This window comes from Triturus cristatus, chromosome 9 (genome assembly GCF_964204655.1).
Source record: "Triturus cristatus chromosome 9, aTriCri1.1, whole genome shotgun sequence".
Lineage (NCBI taxonomy): Eukaryota > Metazoa > Chordata > Amphibia > Caudata > Salamandridae > Triturus > Triturus cristatus.
The window spans coordinates 411217607-411241278 of NC_140592.1; the positions used below are offsets into that span (position 1 = coordinate 411217607).

At 45.7% G+C, this 23672-nt stretch overlaps 1 protein-coding gene across 2 annotated transcripts in view; it reads right to left on the reverse strand.

Moving 5' to 3' along the window:
* Positions 1-23672, reverse strand: part of HNRNPUL1 (heterogeneous nuclear ribonucleoprotein U like 1) — a 95688-nt gene that overhangs the window by 57373 nt on the left and 14643 nt on the right. For both annotated transcript variants that reach the window (XM_085625283.1, XM_085625282.1), the window contains exons 11-14: positions 21445-21573; positions 19871-20039; positions 18563-18871; positions 2334-3682 (exon numbers count right to left, since the gene is read on the reverse strand). In XM_085625283.1, coding sequence (XP_085481409.1) covers positions 2334-3682; positions 18563-18871; positions 19871-20039; positions 21445-21573 — 1956 coding nt within the window. The remainder of the gene's footprint in view (positions 1-2333; positions 3683-18562; positions 18872-19870; positions 20040-21444; positions 21574-23672) is intronic.

The following is a 23672-nucleotide window of genomic DNA, read 5'->3' on the forward strand; positions in this document are numbered from 1 at the left end:
GGGGGTCTTGCCCAACGGATTGGGCCGGACGCTCTTGTATGAAGCAACTGTGTAGCTGGCGTCCTCCAATGGAAGGGGGATTGGGTGTCCAGAGTCTACTCCATTACGATAATGTTACGCAGCTCTGTTACTTGTTTGATTGGGCTATAGCGGAGTCAGAGAAGCATTGGTTACTTATTGATCGGGCCGTCACGGGAACTCTGCCATGGCAGATCCCATTCTTGCCCCAGGCTCAACACCCATCAAGCTTATACATATTCCTGATAGCCAGATCGGTTTTGAAGGTGTGGGAGTCAGGCGGTACATAGGGGTCTTCCTTCATTCCCTTCCCCACTAACCCTAGTTGTCGGAAACAGACTTTATTCGGGGACTTGACAGGGCCATGGTCAGGCTTGGCAGGGGGCTAGCTGCCGCTCTATCAGACATTTTTTTGACAAGGACGGACCCCCTAACCTTTGACTACAAGAGGATTATAAACTCCAAGAGATCTAGAGGCTCCATTATCTATAAATCAGGCACTGGCTCATGCAACCCTCAGTATAGGAAGTAGCAGAGAGGCACTTGACTAAATATGAAAAATGACTTCTCACCAGGCATCTCAATTTTGGGAGGTAATTCTGACTGATGTGGACACATCTACACACAAACTTGTTTTCTGGCCTACACTAATCTGGGGCTTCCAAATCCACTCAAAACCCACAGAGGCCAGCACATCGGCCTCTCCCTCGGGGCAGCACATCAGGAAACTTTGGCACATTGGATGGAGAAGATTGCAGGCTCTTTGGAATCGCTCCATCGCATCTGGCATGTCCCATGAAAGGTAAAACTGGCACGGACCATGCATGGGGACTCTTATCAAGATTTGGCAACCATTCATAGCACTGCTCTCTCAACAATTCATAGAATTGACTTGTCCCCATTATCTGAGACAGCACCCCACGAGAGAATCTACTCATGTACTGCTGCCTTTTCTTTGCTTGCTTCCCTACTGTTGATTGAGAAGTGAGCACAACCGGGGGAGGGGTGGATGGTGAGCACAATCGGGGGATGGGTGGATGTTGGTGTTAATCAGTTGCATCTCTTAACATGACAATATCGTGAGCACAATAATGCTCTCATTTGCAGGCTAATGTATGCTTGGGTTTTGCAACAATAAAAATCAAGCTTGAACCTAAAATACACGACTTTAGGATGAATGCTGTACAAAACCTTCTCCTGGGCTTGATTTAATACACTATGTTGCTCATGTATAATAGTTATGGGCACTCATTATGTGGCCTGGGTTCCTGACTTACCTCTATAATTTACTATTGGTATTGTTGCTGGGTGGTGGGGAGCAACAATGAATGCTTCTAAATTAATGTCTGAAAAATATCACTTTTAAATGAACACTTTTCAATGCACTTATATCTGATGTACTAAGGTGAAAAAGTCCTGCATGTTAATTAAATGCATTTTTTGAGTTTTGTAGAAACTGTCATTTTTACACTTTTGCTGGTTTTGGCTGCTTTTAAAACAGAAGATGTTCCTTAAGTTAAGCAGTAAAGGACTCCCTACCTACTTCATTGCTTGAACACCAATATTCAAATAAATACTTGCCTGTTTATTGACATTTTTTATTGTTCGTGCTGAATCTAGTTCACAGCATCCCAGTTGACAATGGGGCCACATGTGAAGGTCAAGAGGGTTGCGTGCGGCCCCCAGGCAATACTTGAAAGTATCAATGGTCTAAGTATTTCAACTCAAACACAAAGAGGTGGCGAACTGAGCAAAAAGAACGATGATGGATGCAACCCAGATCTATGAATGGGAGGAGAGTGTTTGAAAAGTTTCAGCACTCTGTCCATCATTTCCTTGGGTTTGCTTTGTTCACCCAAATTTGGTAGGGTATGCCCAGCCGTGGGTCCCTTGCTCAGTTTGCCACTGGATTCAAGCATGGATGATGAGGTGTTACTCAGAAACCTGTCCCAGGATGCTTCTTTCGGGTCCAAGGAAGACATGGCTTGGCAGTTACGGGCTGGACTGTTTCCATGAGGCACAGGGTTAAGACTGATTTGCGTATAGCTGTGTCTGAACTGGGGTGGCGAAGTGAGCTAATGAACGATGACGTGGGGGGTGTTTGAAAAGTTTCAGCACTCCGTCCATCATCTCGTATTTGCTAAATATTTCAACAGCATAAGATCCTGTGTATGAAAATCAATGACATTTTATACTCGGAAGTGTTCTGCTGGAAAATGTTTACTAGCCTAGCATGTTAACATTCACTGGTATTTATCAGTATGATTTACACTTCTAAATAAAAACAAAAAAGCTACAAAAAGCATATTACTTACTTGTCCTTGGTTGTAGCTGGACGCAGCACCAGGAGTGGAAGTATTTGATGTGCTACTACTTTTGTATCCACTCTGACCACGAACTGGACTGTAACTCTGTGAAGGTTGTCCACGCACAGGACTGTAGCTCTGTTGAGGCTGGCTATTTCGGTCATAACTGCCTCCACGGCTGCCAGAGTCATATCCCCCGTCCCGGTTGCCAGTCTCAAACCCGCCTCCTCGGCTGCCAGAGTCATAGCCGCCACCCCGGCTGCCAGAGTCATAGCCGCCACCCCGGCTGCCAGAGTCATAGCCGCCACCCCGGCTGCCAGAGTCATAGCCGCCACCCCGGCTGCCAGAGTCATAGCCGCCACCCCGGCTGCCAGAGTCATAGCCACTACTTCGGCCAGAGTCATAGCCACCACCTCGGCCAACAGAGTCAAATCCTCTATTGCCAGATTCATAACCACTACCTCTTGTGCTAGAACTGAAGCCGCCATCCCGGCCGCCAGAGTCATAGCCACCGTCCCGGCCGCCAGCGTCATAGCCGCCACCACCCCGGCTGCCAGCGTCATAGCCGCCAGCACCCCGGCTGCCAGCGTCATAGCCGCCAGCACCCCGGCTGCCAGCGTCATAGCCGCCAGCACCCCGGCTGCCAGCGTCATAGCCGCCAGCACCCCGGCTGCCAGCGTCATAGCCGCCAGCACCCCGGCTGCCAGCGTCATAGCCGCCAGCACCCCGGCTGCCAGCGTCATAGCCGCCAGCACCCCGGCTGCCAGCGTCATAGCCGCCACCACCCCGGCTGCCAGAGTCATAGCCGCCACCACCCCGGCTGCCAGAGTCATAGCCGCCACCACCCCGGCTGCCAGAGTCATAGCCGCCACCACCACGGCTGCCAGAGTCATAGCCGCCACCACCACGGCTGCCAGAGTCATAGCCGCCACCACCACGGCTGCCAGAGTCATAGCCGCCACCACCACGGCTGCCAGAGTCGTAGCCGCCACCCCGTCCGCCAGAGTCGTAGCCGCCACTCCGGCTCCCAGAGTCGTAGCCGCCACCCCGGCTCCCAGAATCGTAACCGCCTGCTCGGCCTCCAGAATCAAAGCCACCTCCCCGGCCAGCAGAACTGAAACCGCCACCCCGGCCACCAGAGTCAAAGCCACCCCGGGCACCAGAATCAAAGCCACCACGGCCGCCAGAATCAAAGCCACCACGGCCGCCAGAATCAAAGCCACCACGGCCGCCAGAATCAAAGCCACCACGGCCGCCAGAATCAAAGCCACCATGGCCGCCAGCGTCATCCCGACTGTCATTTCCCCATCGGCTCGGTTGGGTATTGTAGTTGCCTGGCCCTCCACCACGACTGAAGCCTAAAAGAAAAGGGGGGAAACAAAAAAAAAAAACTTATTAACTCACATGCCAGAGAGAAACATATGTTTAAGCAAGCAACAGCAAACTCACTCAGAAAATTAAGAGCAATTGTTAAGAAGCAGACATACTACATTAAGCAAACTTGAAATAATCAAACAGCACTGTTCACGAATTATCCTGGCAAAATGCCTAACATTTTGCTGATTCTAGAGCTGGGCTACAAAACAGAACATGCTTCAACTGAGACACTGGCAACGAACAAACGTTTGATCACTGAAATTTTTGTACTCTGTTAGACATGTCTGCTTCTGAGAGTCCCCTCACACCATGATTTATTTTTTTCCCCCCGTGCCTCCTAAAATTTGTCGCTTTTTATTTGTCTACCAGGACCTTTTTGTGTGTTGTCCCATGGGGTTAGATGCTCCTTGACGCTCAGTTGCTCACCAAGTTCCTGGCACCTATGTACAAGGCGCCTGACGGAACCGGTGGCATTACACACTGAGGTTGTCAACCCTAAAATGGTGGACACCATTGTCCCCTATGAGAGTGACTCCCATTGGAGTCCTTCTGACCTATGACCCTTTGGAGGTTTTGGCGCACTTTGTGTAACCTGCAAACCTGACAGGAATCCCCTCAGAAGTTACAAGTACACAAAATGGCTGCCTTAGGAAGCCTAGTATGGTGGCTCCTAATGACCAAAAAGACACCTTGGAAGGGCCATGTCATTGACACAGCCAGGGAAGGTTCTAGAACTTTCTGGCTCGTGCTGGCACCCCAGGGCACTGGCTATAAAAAGGCCCAGTCCCTGGCGGCCATGATGAGAAAAAGTGGAGAAGAGAAGAAACATAGAAGAGGACTTGACACCAGATTGACACCTGCCCTGTTCCCCCCCCCCGAGGCAGCTGATAGCGCAGGCAGAAGTACAGCCGAGGTTGTTGGCGTGGACCCTGACTGGCGTTCCAGTCAGAAGCGCGAGCAGTGACCTCTCGCCTTCAGCGCCTGGCCAGCGAGTGCCCAATTGCCCCTCAGAGACTTTGGCCATAGTTAGAGCCTCCCCGCCTCCCCCAGTGGTGAGATCGCTACTGCGACCCTTGACAGGGCCCCTTCAACTTAAGTGCCTCCTGGCGGGCGTTCGGACGTCTCCGAACCCACCGCCGAAGCGCTGATCGTGGACAGAAGGTGAGGTGCTGCGCTGGGGCGGGGAAAGGCTGGCCTTCATTTGGGCGAGAGTACCGTCTCTGCCCTGCCCGAGTGACTTGGGGACTGTTGTTGTGGGCGGGAGCCCCCCCGTGAGTGAGATCGGAGGGAGGATCGCGGAGCCCCTGGAACCCCCCTTCGCCCTTGGGAGAAGGGCCATACTGACTGGAGCGCTTACCGGCGCAGCTAAAGTGAGGTGGGACCGTCTCTTCCCCTGAAGTTTCCGCATTGTTCCGGGACTGAGGTACGGCTCCAATTTTGAACTGTGCGCGCAGGTAGTTTGACCCCTCCGGCAGCCCGTTCAACGGTCTGAGGACTCGTGAACTGAAGCCGCCTTCGGAGACCCCGCCTGCGTTGACAGAAGCGCACAGACTCCTCCGGCCGCAGTAGTATTAAACCGGCTGGCCGCGGAGTGTAATTGCCGTAGTCATTGTATGTCTTTATCTTCCAGATACACGCGCAATATGCTTAAGTGCAACTAAAGGATTATCACGAGTATCTTGTGCCCAGAGAGCCCGAACCCGTGAACACTTCAAAAACTGTAAGAGCGTGCATTCCGCATTAAATGGCAATCTAAATGTGTTTACCCTGAAAGTGATTAATTGGTGGCAGAGATACCAGTATGACCCTGAGATATTTATGTGAAACGATCGGTATCTAACTTGCTATGCAACTGTGATGTTTTGCTGATATTTATTCCAGTCATTGCTGATATTTATTCCAAATGTATTGAATCCTGATATTTATCCAGTATATTTATTTATTAGAGTCCAACCATTTATTCCTACGCAACCAGTACACAGCTAATCAAACCCATGTAAGAAAGGTGAATGTGATTAACTAATTGAACTTCTTCCAACCCAGAGAACTTTTACATAAACTAAACGTATTTTTCTATAACAGTGGTGTGGTGTCCTTTTTATGTGGTGTGCAGGGAGTTATTATTTGGTCATAGCCGGCTTAACACAACAGCCTTCTACCGCCTTGTCACTCGAGCCAAGCTACCCCCCTTTGTGCTGGGCTTGCCCATCGCCGGTCCAACACTTTCTCTTTGCACTAGAATCACTCCAGTTCAATCTAAGAACACATTATTCTAACGGGCTATTAATCCAACCCAAAACTATTTCAAATTACTTTTCTCAACTGAAGATACAACCCATTTGCTAACAATTAAGTCAGGCAAACCCATCTCATTCTTGCAAAACTCCTCCTTAATCATGAGCAATGAGTCATTTAATGAGGATGTTTTAGCTCAAACTGCATACGGTTACCCAAAAGTTGGATGCAGACGTTTAATAGATTGCAGCTGCACTCACCAATAGTCTGCACCACTATGCCACATGTAGCTTCTTCCAAATCCAAGGTGTCAAGCGGTGTGTGCTTTTTGTAACCTCTCTGGTTGACTTTATGGGGATTTGCAGCATCGTAGGGTTTTCTCATTTCACAAGTGGTGCTTTATCCATGTACCATAGTAAGTGTCATCATCCCAGGAATGACATGGTTGGCGCTCTAGCTACAGTGTGTAGCTGGACTAAACTATTTGCTATTGTGCTATTTCTAACAGCAGTTCAAGCACCCTCCAAAAAACAATGGTGAAGGCATTGGTAGCAGCTTTACAAGCTTGTATAGCATTCCCCCCCCAAAGGCCATTTGTTCTATCATGAAGGCCTCCAGAGGTAGTGCGCATTTCATATGGGGTGTGGATTAGTTGGAGAAAACTGCAGACTTCTGGAATATAGCTTACTCCTACAGTCACCAACATCATGGGTCCATCACAAATGGTCTGAATGAATGGGGGTGGGTCAGCATTACCATATAGCATTAAATTGTTTAACAGCAGCTGTATGCCCAAGACTTTAAAACCATTATATGGATATTACTACAGAGGTTCTACGATGGATAACAAGTATGTTTATGTTTGAGAAATGTAGATGGTTACATACTAGTACTTGGTTACTTCCATGTATTTGTAATTCTTAAACCCCATGGTCAATGACAATTCATTAAGTCTAGAGGAGAGCGTTCTTGTTCTGAAGGTGGTTATGATACCAATCCACCAAAGCCACACTGCTATTTCCTCAAAGGACTGCTCGCTGCCTCTCAGCCCAATATTGGAAGAATACATCGGTTAACACTTGCTGCAAACATTATTGTTGTAGTAGAATAGAAGGTCTTGCAAGTCTTATGTGTAGTTGTAAACAGACATTTATGAAAGATTTTTAGTTGAGGAACTGATTTGCATAAATGAAATCAATTAATGTAGAATATGGAAAATGAGAACATAATAAAAAATTTACTTTAACCATAGTGGTTATATAAGTACCTGGGCATAAGTATATTCTATTCGCTGGTTGACTTGAAGGAAGGCAATCTGGGTAGAGCGTTGCGCACGTTGGCGTACACTGCAATTGCCTGTGATGCCCTGGGTCTCGATCTGAAATGGTCATGCTTCCGCGCTTATTGTATTTTTTGTCAAACTTACGGTTCTCTTGCTTAGCAGCTGGTTTCGATACCTTGCTGCGAGACTTGGTGTGGGGCAAAAGGCGCCCCAGGGTGTCTCAACGTTGCAACGCCCAGTGTCTGGACTGGGAGTACCGAACTTTGAGTTTTATATGTTAGCTGGTCAGGTGTAGTGGCTGGCACAATGGATAGAGGATGTAAACGAAGACGGAACGTTCTTATTGCACCCGGATTCCCACCCCAGACTAATAGTGGGGAAATCACTGATACCAACGACACCCACTCCGTACCGCTCCTTGCTTCAGCGCACTGCCTTTCAAGCATGGAAGTGGACGGCGACTTGCTAAGTACACTATGTTGCCCCTCGGGGGTTTTCCACATGGTGATCCAGTTTGTCTTCACAAATGAGCAATTGGCCCACTGAACAGAACCTGGGATAGATAATGTGGGGGATTGCTTTCTGGATAAATCCCAGCTCCCATTTGACGGGCTTATGGAAGACTGTGGTCTACCCCCAGGCGTTACAAGGCCCTGGCTCGTACATTTGCTCAGCTGTGTAGTATAGGGAGAAATGAACCAGAGACTCACCCAGTATTACACGCCTTTTTCACGCTCGGGACATCTAGTAAAATGGCTCTATGTGGCCCTGCAGACTGCGTCGGTACGTCCCTCAGACAGTCTAAGAACAAAATGGGATTGGATCGGAGGCAGAGTCCTTACAGATGCAGTGTGGCGGAGTGTTTTGCACTACCCCAAGAAGAATTCCCGCAATACACGCCTCAAATACATACAGTTAGATTACACGCATACGGCTTACATGACACCCTGGGTCTGTGGCTGTCCTCGGTGCCTACACCCAGATACGGATATCGGCCTTATGACGTAGGACAGTCCGGGCCTGCAGCTTTTTTGGGGCTGTGCTCGGTAAGCTCGCTGCGGTGTTGGGCAGAGTACTGCCCTCCACAGTGCAGACGTGCCTCTTGGGTCTCTTCCCCAGGCTGCCAGAATGCTTTTGGGAATAGGCTAGTGGATCTCACGCTGGGTCTGGCAAAACATTGCAATGGAATGGAAATCCCAGAGGGAACCTGCATTAGAGACCTGGAACCGGGACGTCATTATGTGGGCTGGAGCAGAAAGTAGAGCACTCAGCTGGGAGTAATCTAAGAGGAGGAGAAAGAACCCAATAGCTGGCCAACGGAGGAAGGTGATGGCGACTTGGGAGAACCCTGAGGGGCCAGCGACTACTGGGACTGGGTCTGATTCTAGTCCGGGGCCCCGCTCTGACAGGACTTAAATAGCAATGTCCACAGAGCCCTTGGAGCCGGTCCGAATAATATCCAATACGGTATGAGGGTTTGTGCCTGAGCATTCACGGTCCTAGTGGGACGGCTCTGATAGCTGTTGGAGGCCCCTCCCCCCAATGCTTCTAGCCCTCTCCTGGGAAAACTTCACGCCCGTTAGGTTTGCTACGATATGCCTCACCCCTCTGCATATGGCCCCTTTGCTTCTTTAGGTTGGGATGGTTGCTTTCAGTTTTGTTTTCTTTTTTTACAACGTTTTGTAAATAACTGAAGTAGCATTTTGACAATTAAGAATGTTATACCTGCACCTCGACCCGTTGGTGTAAACTCTTGTAGGTCAACTATTGGGAACAAATGCTGGTGAAACATGTACTATGGACAGTACCTGTAGGTGGCAGTTACATGTCAGATAATGGTTGGACAGTAACCTTCTGTGCCCAATGACTGCAATGTACGCTGGATTTATTCACTGGTTTTGCTTAGACACTAAAGGATGTATCCTAGCGAATGTTCCTCATTGCTTTGATTTTCATCCTCTTCACGACAGGCATATCCAGATGCTTTTGCAACCAGTAAGTGACTGCCCAAGTGCGCCACTGCCCCACCGTCACCTTGCAATCTTGCGTACAGATGTTTCTTATGCTCTCCTTTGACCAGCCAACCCCAACAGTGCAACACTCCAGTCCCAGCCCAACAAGTTTGTGCATTTGGGGCACCTCTTAGCAGAATTTAAGCAATGGGAAAAGGGGACGGTGACAAGTTGTCAGCATTGAAGACTGTCTTTATTTGAAACCTTTTTACCTATTCAAGCAATGAATACAAAGGGAACGAATGCAAACAAACCAAATGTGTACAACTCAGCGCATCCTAATCAACCACGCTCTCTATGCTCCCTCTCCAGTATTGGTGGGCGTACCTCAAGGTTCTACTCTTTTTAGCCTTTATATGGAGCCCCTTACTAAAATCCTCAAACACGCGCTCATCTCCTACCACATGTATGCTGACGACAAATCTACATGACAATCACCTTGCTGGAAAACTTCAATACACTCAACACCTTGAGAAAAACGCTACATTAGCTGACTCACAACCATCTCAAACTGAATGCCTAAAAAACTGAATTGGTAAAACGTATCAGTGCCATCACCAGAGGAGCTAACCATCAGTTGTATATTCTTTCCTCCCCATGGCAGACCTCAGGACAGCAGTTCAAGCTATTGTTATCAAATTAGATTACGGTAGCAACAGCTTGGTAGGACTCCCCAAAACTTCTTGCACTACTGAAGCTACATTTAATGCAGCAGCTAGGCTCCTCACTGGATCAAAAAAAGTGACCATATCGATCTTGACCTGCATTCACTGATATGGCTAACCTAGGAGGCCAGGACCCATCTCAAAATTGCACGTATGATTCACAAAGAGCTGCACCACAATACCCCCCCCACCAGACCCAGAAATTAAACCTATCGGGAGGAAACAGACCTTCCTGAAGCACATACTCCCTTCAACATAAGCCACACAAAAAAGTCAGGAAAGACTAAAACCAATCCTGCTCTCAAATTGCAATTCCCTTGATCCTGCTATCAAATTGCAATTCCCTTTCATACTTGTCACTCTTCATAAGCGACTCCCTGCTTTTTTGGTAGTCACTTCTTGTTAAACGTCACCCTTTCGCCGTGATCAGCGATTTCTCTCTCCTGCGTCTTTACTTTCTGGAAGATGACAAAACGTCGGGGTATGTTGGACGAAGTGTTCTTATTCGCTCTCCGTACCAATTATGCATGCTTGTGTACAAAACCTGTAAAGCGCTCCGTCAACCGGAGGGGTCTGGTTTGCACTATATAAAACACTAACTAAGTAAGTGTACTCTGGTGCACTTTCCATAGTTCGAACTTTTCAAAATATATTGCTCATTTAAGTTGCATGTTATTTTATATGTAGCTACTTGGTCAAACTTGCAGTTTTATTATGCACACCTTTTGACCAACTGATATTCTGAACTCACTTATTTAAAAGTGGTTCCAATCGCGACAAGGAAGAAAATGAAATTTTGGTCAAATAAAATAATTGCCCTAAAATCGCGGTACCTGGATTTAGCAATATTTTCTGGTTTCCTGTTGTACAAATCAACCACTAAATGGGTATCTATTGGTCTTTCATTATGTGGAGGCTTTGTTTTAAACCCCTTTGTGCAGTTTTCATATAGTGCAAACTCTATTCGAAGTAATTTAGCAGATTTATGAGCACCAATTACATTACACATAGGGAACCCGGTTTTATGGTATTTATATTTGTCATTTACGTCTGTATTTATCCATATTTTTTTTTATACTAATTTTACCTTTATTTATCCATATTTATTTTAGGTTTTGGGAAAAAAGGAAGCTGAAATGTGTATATTTCTGCACTTAACCAGTTAGTGGGCATTCATGCCTGAACGCCTGACTGGTTTCAATGATATATACACACTCAGATGGTAAAATATGCACTTGTAAGAAAATATGTACATTTTAGTATCAAGGTTTTGCAAATCTACTGCCGTTTAAGGATCTTCACTAAAATATCTATTTTTTATCCCCTTGCTTGTCAATCGGCACAGCTATTGGCCTGGCAGTCATGATTGACAGCATTAAGAATCACTCAAAAACAGCCCAGGTTTCCATTTTTTGCCACATTTAAAATAATGACAAGAAAATAAATGGTTTAATGTCTGTATTTATCTGTAAAAATCAGTAAAAACGGAAAACAGGGAGCCTTAATTACACACAGCCACATTCTTTTTTTATAGGCACATGTGAGATTAAGTGATTAGCCCAGAAACACAGGATATTCAAACCTGGTTCCCCAGTTCCTAATTCGCCAGCTTCGGCTGTAACACACCATCCAGCGTAGAGGGAGGGTTGTTTTCTGAAAAGCCAGCCAAGCACTCTATTTTGTCCATTTATCACAAATATTGCGCTGAAAATTGCACCAAAATACACCAAATTTAAACACTTTCACTGGGGTGGCGGGTGGTGAACAGATGCAAAAATTTTAAAAACACCTTTGGTGCGCTACAATGCACTGGTTTCACGCCCCACCACTTTTAAATTCCACCAGCTGCCACTGAAACCTAGTTAGGTCTCGCGCTTGCCCAGACCTTTTGATTTCACTAAAACTATATGTAGGATATGCCTACTTAAAAATGCTTTTGTCAGGCATCCTCATCCAATGGTCTGTTGCGGTCTTGCACGTTGTTCTGCCCACTGCAGGATACAGTATGTGGCAATGGGTCCATACACTACAGCCATTGGCTAACTTCATATGAAGTGAAGCCAGGCTGCTCTATCGCAAGGAGCACATCTGTACACAGATGTTCCCTTCAGCACTAGGGACCACTATGGCAATATATGGTTTCTAAACTCAAAAAATATTTTTGGTTTCAGCCAGTCTTTTTTACATTGGCAAGTGCACACTGGCTCCCAACAAAACATTTTTCCTAACCATCACAAAACAAGCTTTGACAAAGCCAAAAAGGCTGCTAACCAACACAAGACTCACTAGATTTCTTAATGCCCGTTTTATCGTTTGCTTCAACATCTATTGTACACTAATGTTTTCAACTGCTCCCTGTCCTCATGGGGTACCAAACACACTAGAACCTACAACTGAAGGTCCAGAACATGGCTGATGTTTTGCCTTCTTGGATGTTTAAGGAGCTTTGACACAACTTGGCTCATAGGAGCAAGTGAACACTCAATCCAACCCTCTCATCTGCTCTTTCCTAATTGAAAGGACTGACACGAGGAAAGAGTTGCCTTTCACAGAAAGCCCAGACACAGAATCGATTTTTTTGTTTCAGGCAAAAAAATAGGGGCTGGGTAGGCCCCTCATGCCCTTGACTTGCAACTCTCATTCCTAAAGCACCAACAGCATTCCTGCTAACTTGAGACCTAGAGCCTTGGTTCTTAACATGTGGTACATGGACTCATGGCGATTCACAAAGCCTACCCAGGGGGTCCGCAACTGCTTAGAAAATCAAATAGTAAAGGAAGCAAAATGTAAAACTGAATATCTCAAAACATTCTTCAATTCTATAAATGTGAAGCAATTTGAAATTAGAGGCCAACAAAGTAAGTCTGTATCCTCTGACAGATTTTGGGAGCCGTGCAAGTACATCAAACATAATATAGCATTGAGTGGCATTAACTGAATTTATTAAAGCTACAACATTATGATTAAAACTTTAAATTTGATGAATGCTGGATTCTGTTATTGTGTGTGTATTGTTTTGAAGTTCAAATCACTGAAATGCTTAGGCTGGGTTCCCTGGCGTGCAGTAATGAAATGACTCAGCGGGGTCATCAGATTCCAATATTTATTCAATATGGGTCCACGGATTTCAATAATTATTCAGTGGGATCTAATGTATCCACTAATCTAGAGCATCCCTACCACCAGATCAAGATCAGAGTTCTTTGGGTGCATTTTTAAAATATTGACCGGCAGAGTGGAGGAAAATTAAAATGTCTTCACTCTTGACCTGCTGAATAAGGAGTAGTTTATTTTCTGTAACTCCAGTTCTGTAGTAGGGGTATCTGTTAGTCATAATCTAGTGAATAGTCCCGCCCATGTGCGGGGACCCCGGAGCAATAAAAATAATCTCTTAAATTGTCAAGCCATGCAGACCTGCATCTACACTTAAGAGAGAATTTCAAAGACAGATAATGCAGCCTATATCCACAGGCTACACTGTCCAGTACTTCAACATGAAATTCCACCAACATCCACAAACAGCACTGCCTGCCCAGCTTTTTCCACAGAGAAAAACCTGCCACTACCAGCAAAAGCCTCTGGAATGATAGGGAGGGAGGAATGGACAGACAAGCCCCATAGGCTGCCATTATGTGGCTCAGAACAGGATACTGTGCCTTTAAGAGAACTTTCCAGAACTTTTCCAGTATCCCAGAATGCACAGCAGGTCCCTTTTACTTTCAGTTCTTTTTGAAAGCGTAGCACGCCAGACCTGTAGCATTCCTTACATTAACATTTATCTCTCCACCGGGGAGGAGGGCGGGCGCTTAGGACTATAACAGATACCCCTACTACAGAACTGGAGTTACAGAAAAGAAACTACTCCTTCTGTAGTAGGGGATCTCTGTGTATAGTCCTAATCTAGTGAATAGAATGGCAAGCCCATCCCCACACAAACGGCGGTGGAGAAGACTACAAAATAATACCACTACTGTGCGAACAAATTTCGCAGCGAAGCCTGCCCAACTTGAGCATCTGCCCTGGCATCCGTGTCCAGACAGTAATGCTCAGCAAAGGTATGGACCGACTTCCAAGTGGCCACCATGCAGATTTCTGCAATCGTAACATTACGCAACAAAGCAGTCGTGGCAGCCTTGCCCCTGGTGGAATGAGCCTTAGGTTTACCCCCTAAGGTCTTATTAGCCTTTTGGTAACATGATTGTATACAGGACACAATCCACCGAGAGATGGAGTGTTTGGAGGTAGCAAGACCGGTCCGGATTGATCCATAATTGATAAACAATTGGTCTGACCTACGAATATCTTTGGTCTTATCAAGATAAAACTTCAACACCCTCTAACGTCCAGGGAATGTAGAGACCTTTCCGCTGGAGAAGAGGGATTCTGAAAAAACGTAGGTAAAGTTATGGTCTGGTTGACATGAAAATCAGATATAACCTTAGGAAGAAATTTAGGGTGAGTATGCATAACAACCTTAGCAGCATGAAATACCGTATAAGGTGCTTGGCAACACAACGCCTGAAGTTCTCACCCTGCGGGCCGATGTAATGGCCACTAGGAACGCCGCCTTCCACGACAGGTGCTGCAACGAACGCCTTGTGAATAGGTTCAAAAGGCTCCCTCATCAATTTGGACAGCACCACATTCAATTCCCAGGAAGGCGCGGGAAGTCTGACAGGAGGGAACACTTTCTTCAAGCCTTCCAAAAAATCCTTGATCACAGGGATCTGAAAAAAGGAAGTCTGTGAAGGGCATTTCCTGTAAGCAGTCAGAGCAGCGAGATGAAACTTAATGGAAATTAAGGCCAGACTGCGCCAAATGCAAAAGGTACGCAAGGATGACATCTTCCTTACATGTCGTCGGGTCAAAGTTCTTGGACTTGCACCAGATGCAGAATCTCTTCCACTTGTAAGCATAGGACGTCCTAGTGGAAGGTCGCTTAGCCTCCTTCAGTAGATCCATACAATCTGCTGGTAGATTCAAATGGCCATATTGCACTCTCTCAGGAGCCATGCCGCCAAACTCAAAGACGAGAGGTTGGGATGCACCACCCGCCCCCGAACCTCGTGAGAAGGTCCGGCCTGCACGGCAGCCGTATGTGAGGAAGGAGAGACCGGTGAAGCAGGTCCGTGAACCACCACTGTCTGGGCCATTCCGGGGCAATCAGGATCATCCGCACCCCGGACTGGCACAGCTTGATGAGCACTGCCGGAATCAGGGGAATGGGTGGAAAAGCGTACAGAAAGCTGTTCGACCAGTCGTTCCATAGTGCATTCACCCAGCGTCCCCCGCTGGTAGTACCTGGATGCGAAGTTTCGGCATTTGCTGTTTTCGGCGGTGGCGAACAGATCTACGTCTGGAGTCCCCCACCTTGCGAAGACGTCCCCTAGTACTTCGTCGTTTATGACCCATTCGTGGTTTTCCTGAATCAGTCTGCTCAGTGCGTCCGCCTGAACATTCTGCACACCTGGCAGATGCGTGTCCGTGATAGTCAGTCCTCGGACCAGAAGCCAGTGCCAGATAGACTGCGCCTCCTGCGACAGAGTGCGCGATCTCGACCCCCCCCTGCTTGTTGAGGTAATACATCGTGGTTGTATTGTCCGTCTGTACCAGCAGCGAGTTGGTCTGGAAGGACGGATGGAAGGCCTTCAATGCCAAGTAAACGGCTCTTGAGTTCCAAGAAATTGATGTGGTACGTCGACTCCAACGGGGACCACTTTCCTTGTATCTGTAAGTCTCCGGATGCGTCTCTCCAAGGCTGGGGAGCGCATTCCGTCACAATCCTCTGCGTGGGAATGTCCTTGTGGAAGGGAACCCCCTTGAGGAGATTTTCCGCCGAACACCACCACTTCAGCGACTGAAGAGCATGCAGAGACAGCCGTATCTCATCGTCCCAAGAACCTGTCCTCGGATCCCACTGATCCTCCAAGCACTCCTGCAGTGGTCTCATGTGCAGCCGTGCGTGAGGAAGATACAGGAGGCCATCGATCCCAGCAGCGAAGACACCTTCCTCACTGTCGTCGATGGAGCGGTCATAAGGGCCTGAGCCTTCCGAAGGAGTGATAACCGTCTCTCCTCCGAAGGAGACACGCTTGCTGACAGCGTATTGATGGAGGCCTCCCAAGTACTGTATGCACTGGACCGGAGTCGGGACAGACTTGGACATATTGACGTGCAACCCCAGCTTGTTCAAGAGAATGCACGTCTTCCGGAAGTGCGCTTGTGCTTCCGAGAAGGAGGCGGCCTTGATCAGCCAATCGTCCAGGTACGGGTAGACAAACACCATGTTCCTCCGCAGGTGCGCGGCTACCACCGCCATACACTTCGAGAAGGTCCTGGGCGCAGACTTCAGCCCGAATGGCAGTACTGTGTATTGATAATGATTGGCACCGACTTGGAACCGCAGGACCTTCCTGTGCTTCCGTGCAATGGGCACATAGAAGTACGCATCCTGTAGGTCTATGGCACAGAGCCAGTCTCCCCGTTGCAGCCGAGGGTAAATCTGATGCAACGATAGCATGCGGAATTTCTCTCTGCGAATCAATTTGTTTGCTTGCCGCAAATCCAGAATGGGCCTGAACTCGATCTTGTCCTTCTTGCGAACCAGGAAGAATCTCTTCCCCTTTGAGACAGAGGTACGTCTTCCACTGCCTTCTTCCTCAACAGGATGTCTGCCTCCGCCTGGAGCTCTCGCAGTTGATACTGTGAGCTTACCGGCGGAATCTCTGGAGGCGGGCTGATGAACCGAAGACTGTATCCATTGCAAGCAATATTCAGCACCCACTTGTCTGGAGTAATTTTTCTCCACTCTGCCAGAAAAGATTGAACGCCCTGGGGAGACTGAGCAGACTGCAGCCATCCCCCTCGACGCCATAGTCAACGTCGAATGGGGGCGTTTGCTGGGCTTCCTACCCCTGGGGAGCCCCCCAGGGGCCTCAGCATGGGCAGAATCAGCCCCTCCTGACCCACCTTGTGCCCTCAGCCTTCTGTCCTCCAGGCCAAGGAGCCTGATCTTCATTCTTTCCTTCAGGGTCCTGGCTGAGAAGGATCTGCAAATGTCACACTCCTCTGGGACATGGGACTGGGGAAGGCAGACGATGCACACCCTGTGTGGGTCCGACTTGGCCTTCTTCCTCTCGCACTCTGGGCACCTGTCAAACCAGCCAGGGATGTTGACCACACAGAGCACTCACAAGAAGGAAGGCAACAAGGTACTAAATCTATCAATTGAAAAGTGAACAAATCCAAATAAACCCTTGAAAAGGGAGAGCTCAATGCTCCAGGGTCCTGCTAGCAGGAGCCGGAAAAAAAGAGCTGAAAGTAAAAAGGGACCTGCTGTGCATTCTGGGATACTGGGAAAGTTCTGGAAAGTTCTCTTAAAGGCACAGTATCCTGTTCTGAGCCACATAATGGCAGCCTATGGGGCTTGTCTGTCCATTCCTCCCTCTCTATCATTCCAGAGGCTTTTGCTGGTAGTGGCAGGTTTTTCTCTGTGGAAAAAGCTGGGCAGGCAGTGCTGTTTGTGGATGTTGGTGGAATTTTCTAGTTGAAGTACTGGACAGTGTAGCCTGTGGATATAGGCTGCATTATCTGTCTTTGAAATTCTCTCTTAAGTGTAGATGCAGGTCTGCATGGCTTGACAACTTAAGAGATTATTTGTATTGCTCCGGGGTCCCCGCACATGGGCGGGACTATTCACTAGATTAGGACTACACACAGAGATCCCCTACTACAGAACTGCACTATTCACGCTCCATGGAAACTTGCCAAATCAGACATTTTTTAAAACTAGATACCCAAGGGAGTCTAGGACGTTGAGACAAACCACAATGCTGTCTCACCCACAATGTCCTGAAAACCAAAGATTCTAGCAAAAATCATGCTCTCAGATTTCTGTGAGAAAGTTCTGGAATCGACAGGATTTCCCAAAATTGTGACTGCCCAAAGCTCCTAGACTTCTGTCAATAAAAAGAATAGCCCACTTCGGGGGCTGGGCCTAGTGCCCATGACATCAGGTCAAACTAAGGTCCATGCAAGAGTCTGCAAATCAGACCACTTGGATGCACCAGAGAATATAGTTTACATAAATGGTTTGTTTTGGTAGGCTTCCCTAGGTGGGGGTAAGGCTGGAGCTCAATTCTCAGAGCCCATAATCTTTTGAAGCCAAGCTAGAAAAGCCTAGAATCAAACAGGCACCTCAAAAATCACAGTAGTGGCGTTTGATGCTGGATGTGGCAGAACAGGAATTATATTTCTGGCCATACAATAGATGGACCGCATCTATAAAGTAAAAGAGGAGTAGGCCATATTCATCTGCTTCTAAAGCTCAAAAAAGCGTGGGCAAAAAATGGTGACCATTTAGTTTCCCAAGGTTCCCGTATGTGACTCTTAAATTGATGAGCCAGTAATGTAATATGGACATGAGCCTCTGCACACTGCCTGTGTCAGAAGAAGCCAGAAATGAACAGTGCATTACATGAAATCAAAACGTTTAAAGACAGACGTACTAACAGATGCAAAACTAGATTCAGACCAAAGCAAGTCTCTCTATTTTGTGTGCTCCTGTTAACTGCAAGTTGCTATATCGTAGATCACATGAACCCCCCCTCCTCCCAAAAATAAATATACCCTGCATGTTACTATTTAACATTAGATATACGCTTTTACCTCCTCGAAAGCCAGCGCCTCTTCCGCCTTCACCACCACTGCCTGCTTCACCACCACCTCTTCCACCACCACGACCTGGTAGGCCACCACGGTTTCCTTCTTGGGCACCACGATTAAATCCACCACCACCACCTCGACCACGGAAGCCTCCGCCACCACCACGATTACCAAACCGCTTCTCAGGATTTGGTCCAGCCCTCTTTCCTTCTTCATTGTACTGCTTCACAAGGATTTCTGCTTCCTCTTTCTGAAGCTCAATGTAGATCACATCGCTCAGGAACTCACCAGCCACTGGCAAAGTATAGTTGGCTGCATGGAATCAAAAGATGGTTTAGTAAAAAGGATACCACCCAAGTGCAATCAGCATTTAAGAGCAACAAAAGGTAAACATCAGAAACAGTCCTTGTAGAAGCTTGAAAAATCAGCAAACCAGACTTCAATGACTCAGCAGACACAATGTACACATATAAAGACTATTATAGAAACCGATGAGCTAGAATTATAGAAGCATTGCCTGTGATGCAAACCTCTGGGAAATACTTCGAACACCACATAAAAAGCCTCCCAAAGCAGTAGTGTTGTAATTATCACATTGATATACCTGGAAGCAAGCGCCAACTTACGGCTCTATGAACAATGCCCAAAATCATCATCCCCAATAGATAACTAGACAAACATAAATGCCAGAAAAACCTGATTGCCATCATTTAATAGACAATCTACAGGTACACTGCTGCCTTTACATGAGGTTATTCATAAAACCATGCTTAAATGCATGGAGAACCAAACCCTGGAATTTGTTTGGCCTCCTGACAGGGTAAACGCTAACAAGCATGCACCTTTTCAAACTGACAACTGTCATTAAAAATTACACAAGAAAAAAGAGACTGCCGTGACACAGTCCATGCCACAGACATGAGCATTTTATGGACAATATGCCCTACCCGACTGGATAAGTAAACGCACTTTCCACATTACAAATAATGCCTGGTCTGCATTTATGCACCAGAGAGCTAGTCTTCATTCTAACGCTACAGGAGTGATATGCAACTTTTTCCATTCAAAATCCTTAACTCCACAAGTCTCCATTCGTTGACTCAGCCATGTTTGCCTGGTTCACTAAAAGTGGAATTAGATGACCATTTTTGTTTGTCAGAAAAGAAATAGTCTCATGCTATCAGATGATTAACTTCAAAAATACCTCTTCTTGTTCACACAAACACTTTCATGCCATGTAGCCAAACAATTTGCCACATACATACCTCACAAGAGTGGATACATTTCCATCTATAAAGATTGACTGTTTACCCTTCATTTCTAGTACTGCATGATCAGGAACATCCTTCCCCTCCTCGTCAGTACGTTTTATTATTCTATCTTGTAAATCTTCATCCGTGGGACAGATCACTACACCTTTACGTTGAAAACCTTCAAAAGGCCGCATCTTGCGCTTTTGGGCATTTGGATAAACATTAGTCTAAGAATACAGAAGCAAAAAAATATGATAATCAAAACTTTTGGAAAAAGAACACAGGAGAGTAAATTATGGAGGCCAAAATGGAAGCAAAATTAGTTTTCCAATAGCATGCATCAGCCACTAGAGTGGCCTCTATACACTTATGTACTGAAGAAGTATATATGATTTACCTTCTTTTGAGATATACGTAATATAATGCTGCATGGCTTGTGGAGTCTCAAGGACGAGACCACTTAAGTCTTACACGCTAGAGCAGGGAGGAGCCAGTCCAACCGAGCATGTTGGAGGCTGACATTATCAGAATATAGTTCTTAGTACTTAAAAGGTTGCATGAGAGATTAAAAGCTAGCATGTTCCGCTAGTACTGTAAAGAAGCGACTGGCAAAGATCTGTTTCTTTTAAATGTTTTTCGACGAGTCTTATTTGCTGTCCTGCTAAACCAGTGGCCAACTCGGGATCACTGTTCCAGGAACCAGTAAATGGTTTAAGTTGTCCACATTGTATTGCCACAGACAATCAAACAGCTCCTACTATAGAGTCCCAATGGGTATCTTTTTAATTAGGGCACAGTTTCTTGAAACCTACCAATCATACTAGGAACTGTTCAGCTTTAGTTTCAATTGGTGTCTTTGGAACAAGTACTATTAAAAAATGGTTTACATTTTTTCAGAATTAGTGTGACCAAGCAAACCTAAAATGCATGCCAAAGGGGTTTATATAGAATGGGATGGCTGGTATGGTGCAAATCAGCATTGTCTATGCTAAAGGCAATGGAGCAACATCAGCACTTCAACACTGATGCTGTGCAATTGCCTTGGTTGATGAGCTGGGGGAGTGGGGTGTCTCACTTCTTCAGGGCTGGCATACTGTAAAGCACTCCATAAGCAGATCTTCAGCTAGTCCAACTCCTACAGCTAAATCGGGACTGCTGACTCTTATTAAACAAATAAAGTTCCCAAAACACCACATTTGGTCAACCAACCGAAATACAATAATGCATGTCTGAAAGATCCCAAGAAAAGGCATCCAGCTCAGAGAAATAACAGGGATAGGTCGAACCTATAACTTGTGTAATATCAAAGGGGCTACACAGGATGTATGCATCATTAGGAAAATTCAGTGCAGTTACTTTAGACATGGCAATAGGTATGACAAATTAGTTGCAGCCCTGCTAAAGACAGCCTCAGTTACCTGCTAAAAATAACACGGTATACAATACTTCATAGGCTAGGTTTTTTTTGTGTTGAAATTTGTTATTGAATTTTAAACTACAGAAAATGTATTGACCACATTCTAAATATAGGAAACGTTTTCCAGGCAAAAAATACAAATGACATTTTGTATAAGAGCAATGTTCAGGCAATAATTGCCTCCATGAAGTGCCACGATAAACGTTTTTAGATACCTGGTCTAAAATGTAATTGCGTTTCTTCCGCGATGCAATCTGAAAGTGTTTGTTCAAACAGCCAGTTGCCTGCTGTATTAGAACATCCCAACGGCCAGCATAGTTCCGTTGTCGCCTGAGGCCCATCACCTAAAATTTTAACAATGCAAAATGCATTAAGACCAACCAAACTAAATAATGAACACATTTAAATGTACATGATAAATATGAAAGCTACAATTTATAACTAATAGTTCACCAGGATCAAATTTTGAGCATCTTTTATATTTAAATGCTAACCACAGAATTACCAGTACATAATACTTGCCCACTGGAAGGAAAATAATTATAAAAAAATAAAAGATACATACCTGTAACTACACATCCTTGGTATTATCAGAAAAAAACATGTGTAATTGCAAGGAAATCTATCCGAGGTGAAGGTCCTCTGAAATGCACTACAACTAGAGGCCAACATAGTTCAGGTTTCTACTGCAGGTTGTGCATGACCAGGATTCTCAAGTATCTCCATTCCAAGACTGCACCACATGCTGATCTACTGAACAGATAAAGGATGCTTGTTTTCGCCCAAAGGATGTCTAGTTAGAGGATACCCACTCCTGAGGGATGATACTCAATTTACAGCCCTTGCACCATAAAAGCAGTAACACAAATTGTGGTAGCTCCATTACACAAAGTAAAGTTTGATGCAGATTGCATTCATAAATTAGGACAGACTAATATTAAAAAGCCTCAAGAAGCTATCCCAATTTTCATCATAAAAGTCGCACACTAAGATGTTAAACCCCGATGGACACAAAATTCAGGCTACTTTTTCAATTTAAATAAATTAAAACATAACGTTTGTGATTTTATATTTTCCATAATGATTGGTGGAGTTATTACCCTGAACGGATGCTCTGGTAAGATCTGGCAGCCATTGTCGCTAGTAAGGGTACAGGTACTGGCCCCTTTGACTAGTTGTGTTCATCTTGATCATCTTTGCTAACTGAACAAAAGTGACATACAATCACATGTGTCCAGAAGACAGACTTTGAGCTAAACCTGTGGTACATTACCATTCGCCCTGAAAAATGGGGGAGAGCCTATAAAGCAGTCTCGTCTTGATTTTTTTTGTGGTAGCATTTGCATGCAGGAATGATCAGATGTATCACAAGACCCATGCAAATGATCACAAATAAAAGTCTGGCCAAGACCTGAAGTGGAAATTCATTAAATGGAAGCCAAGTATTCAAGGACATTCCAGGGTGCAGACATTGTGGTAATTGATTTGCTGGTTGGTTTAATGAAATCGCTTTAAGGTGCCCTCCTTTTATTTCAGTACTACACCATTTAAGAAGTGACACAGCGGCATCGTTTTGGGTTCAATGGTACTATGTGAAAGTAAAGGCTTGGTACACTTATCCTTTGCTGTATACAGACAACTTCCATTGTTAAACAAAAGACCCATACGCTTCCAATGAAACCAGAGACAACCGAAACGTCAAAGGTTAACACTGCCAATACAGCTCAATGGTAAATAAAAGCTAATGGTCAAGAGCAAAACGAGTTTTAAAGAAGTTGGTCATTCTAACTTGGAACTCAGAAAACACTGGGTTCTTCTGGTTTCAATGCATGTTACCAATACTGATAATCAGAGTATCACAATTAGTGGGGACACTAGTGCAATTAGGGTCATTCTAGACTTGAAGTCCCACAAATCTTGAGTCTTAAAATCAATGGTCTTGGTGGAAAAGCAGCTATTTTTGCTACAAGCAGCAATTCCTTGGGGAAATCCAACCAGCAATTGAAGACTAGCCGGACATTATAATTTTTGACCCATTCGTAATCATCTTGAGCAACCAAGCCAACAGTTTAGTCCCAATCTAACCCAAGAAACTGAAAAAGAGGGAAGTTAGATTATAAAATGCATAGTCCTACCGAAGAACCATCTCAGTGTTAAAAATACTGGTGGAACTGAGAGCCACAAATGTATAGTGGCCCTTTAACTGCACCTCAATAAGAGTTCTAACATTATCCTATTTAATACTGATCGTGAATAATTTAAGACCAGAACAATTTACAATCACAAGTATAGGAAGGGGATTCTGCAAATAAGAAAAACCGCAGAACCTTAACTTTGGCGGTCACTCACCCATCCAAAGACATTATCCCAAGCTAAAACTATTTTCCGGATTATACTTCTATGGATTTCGTTCTTAAGTATCAGAAATCTCACTACTTGATTG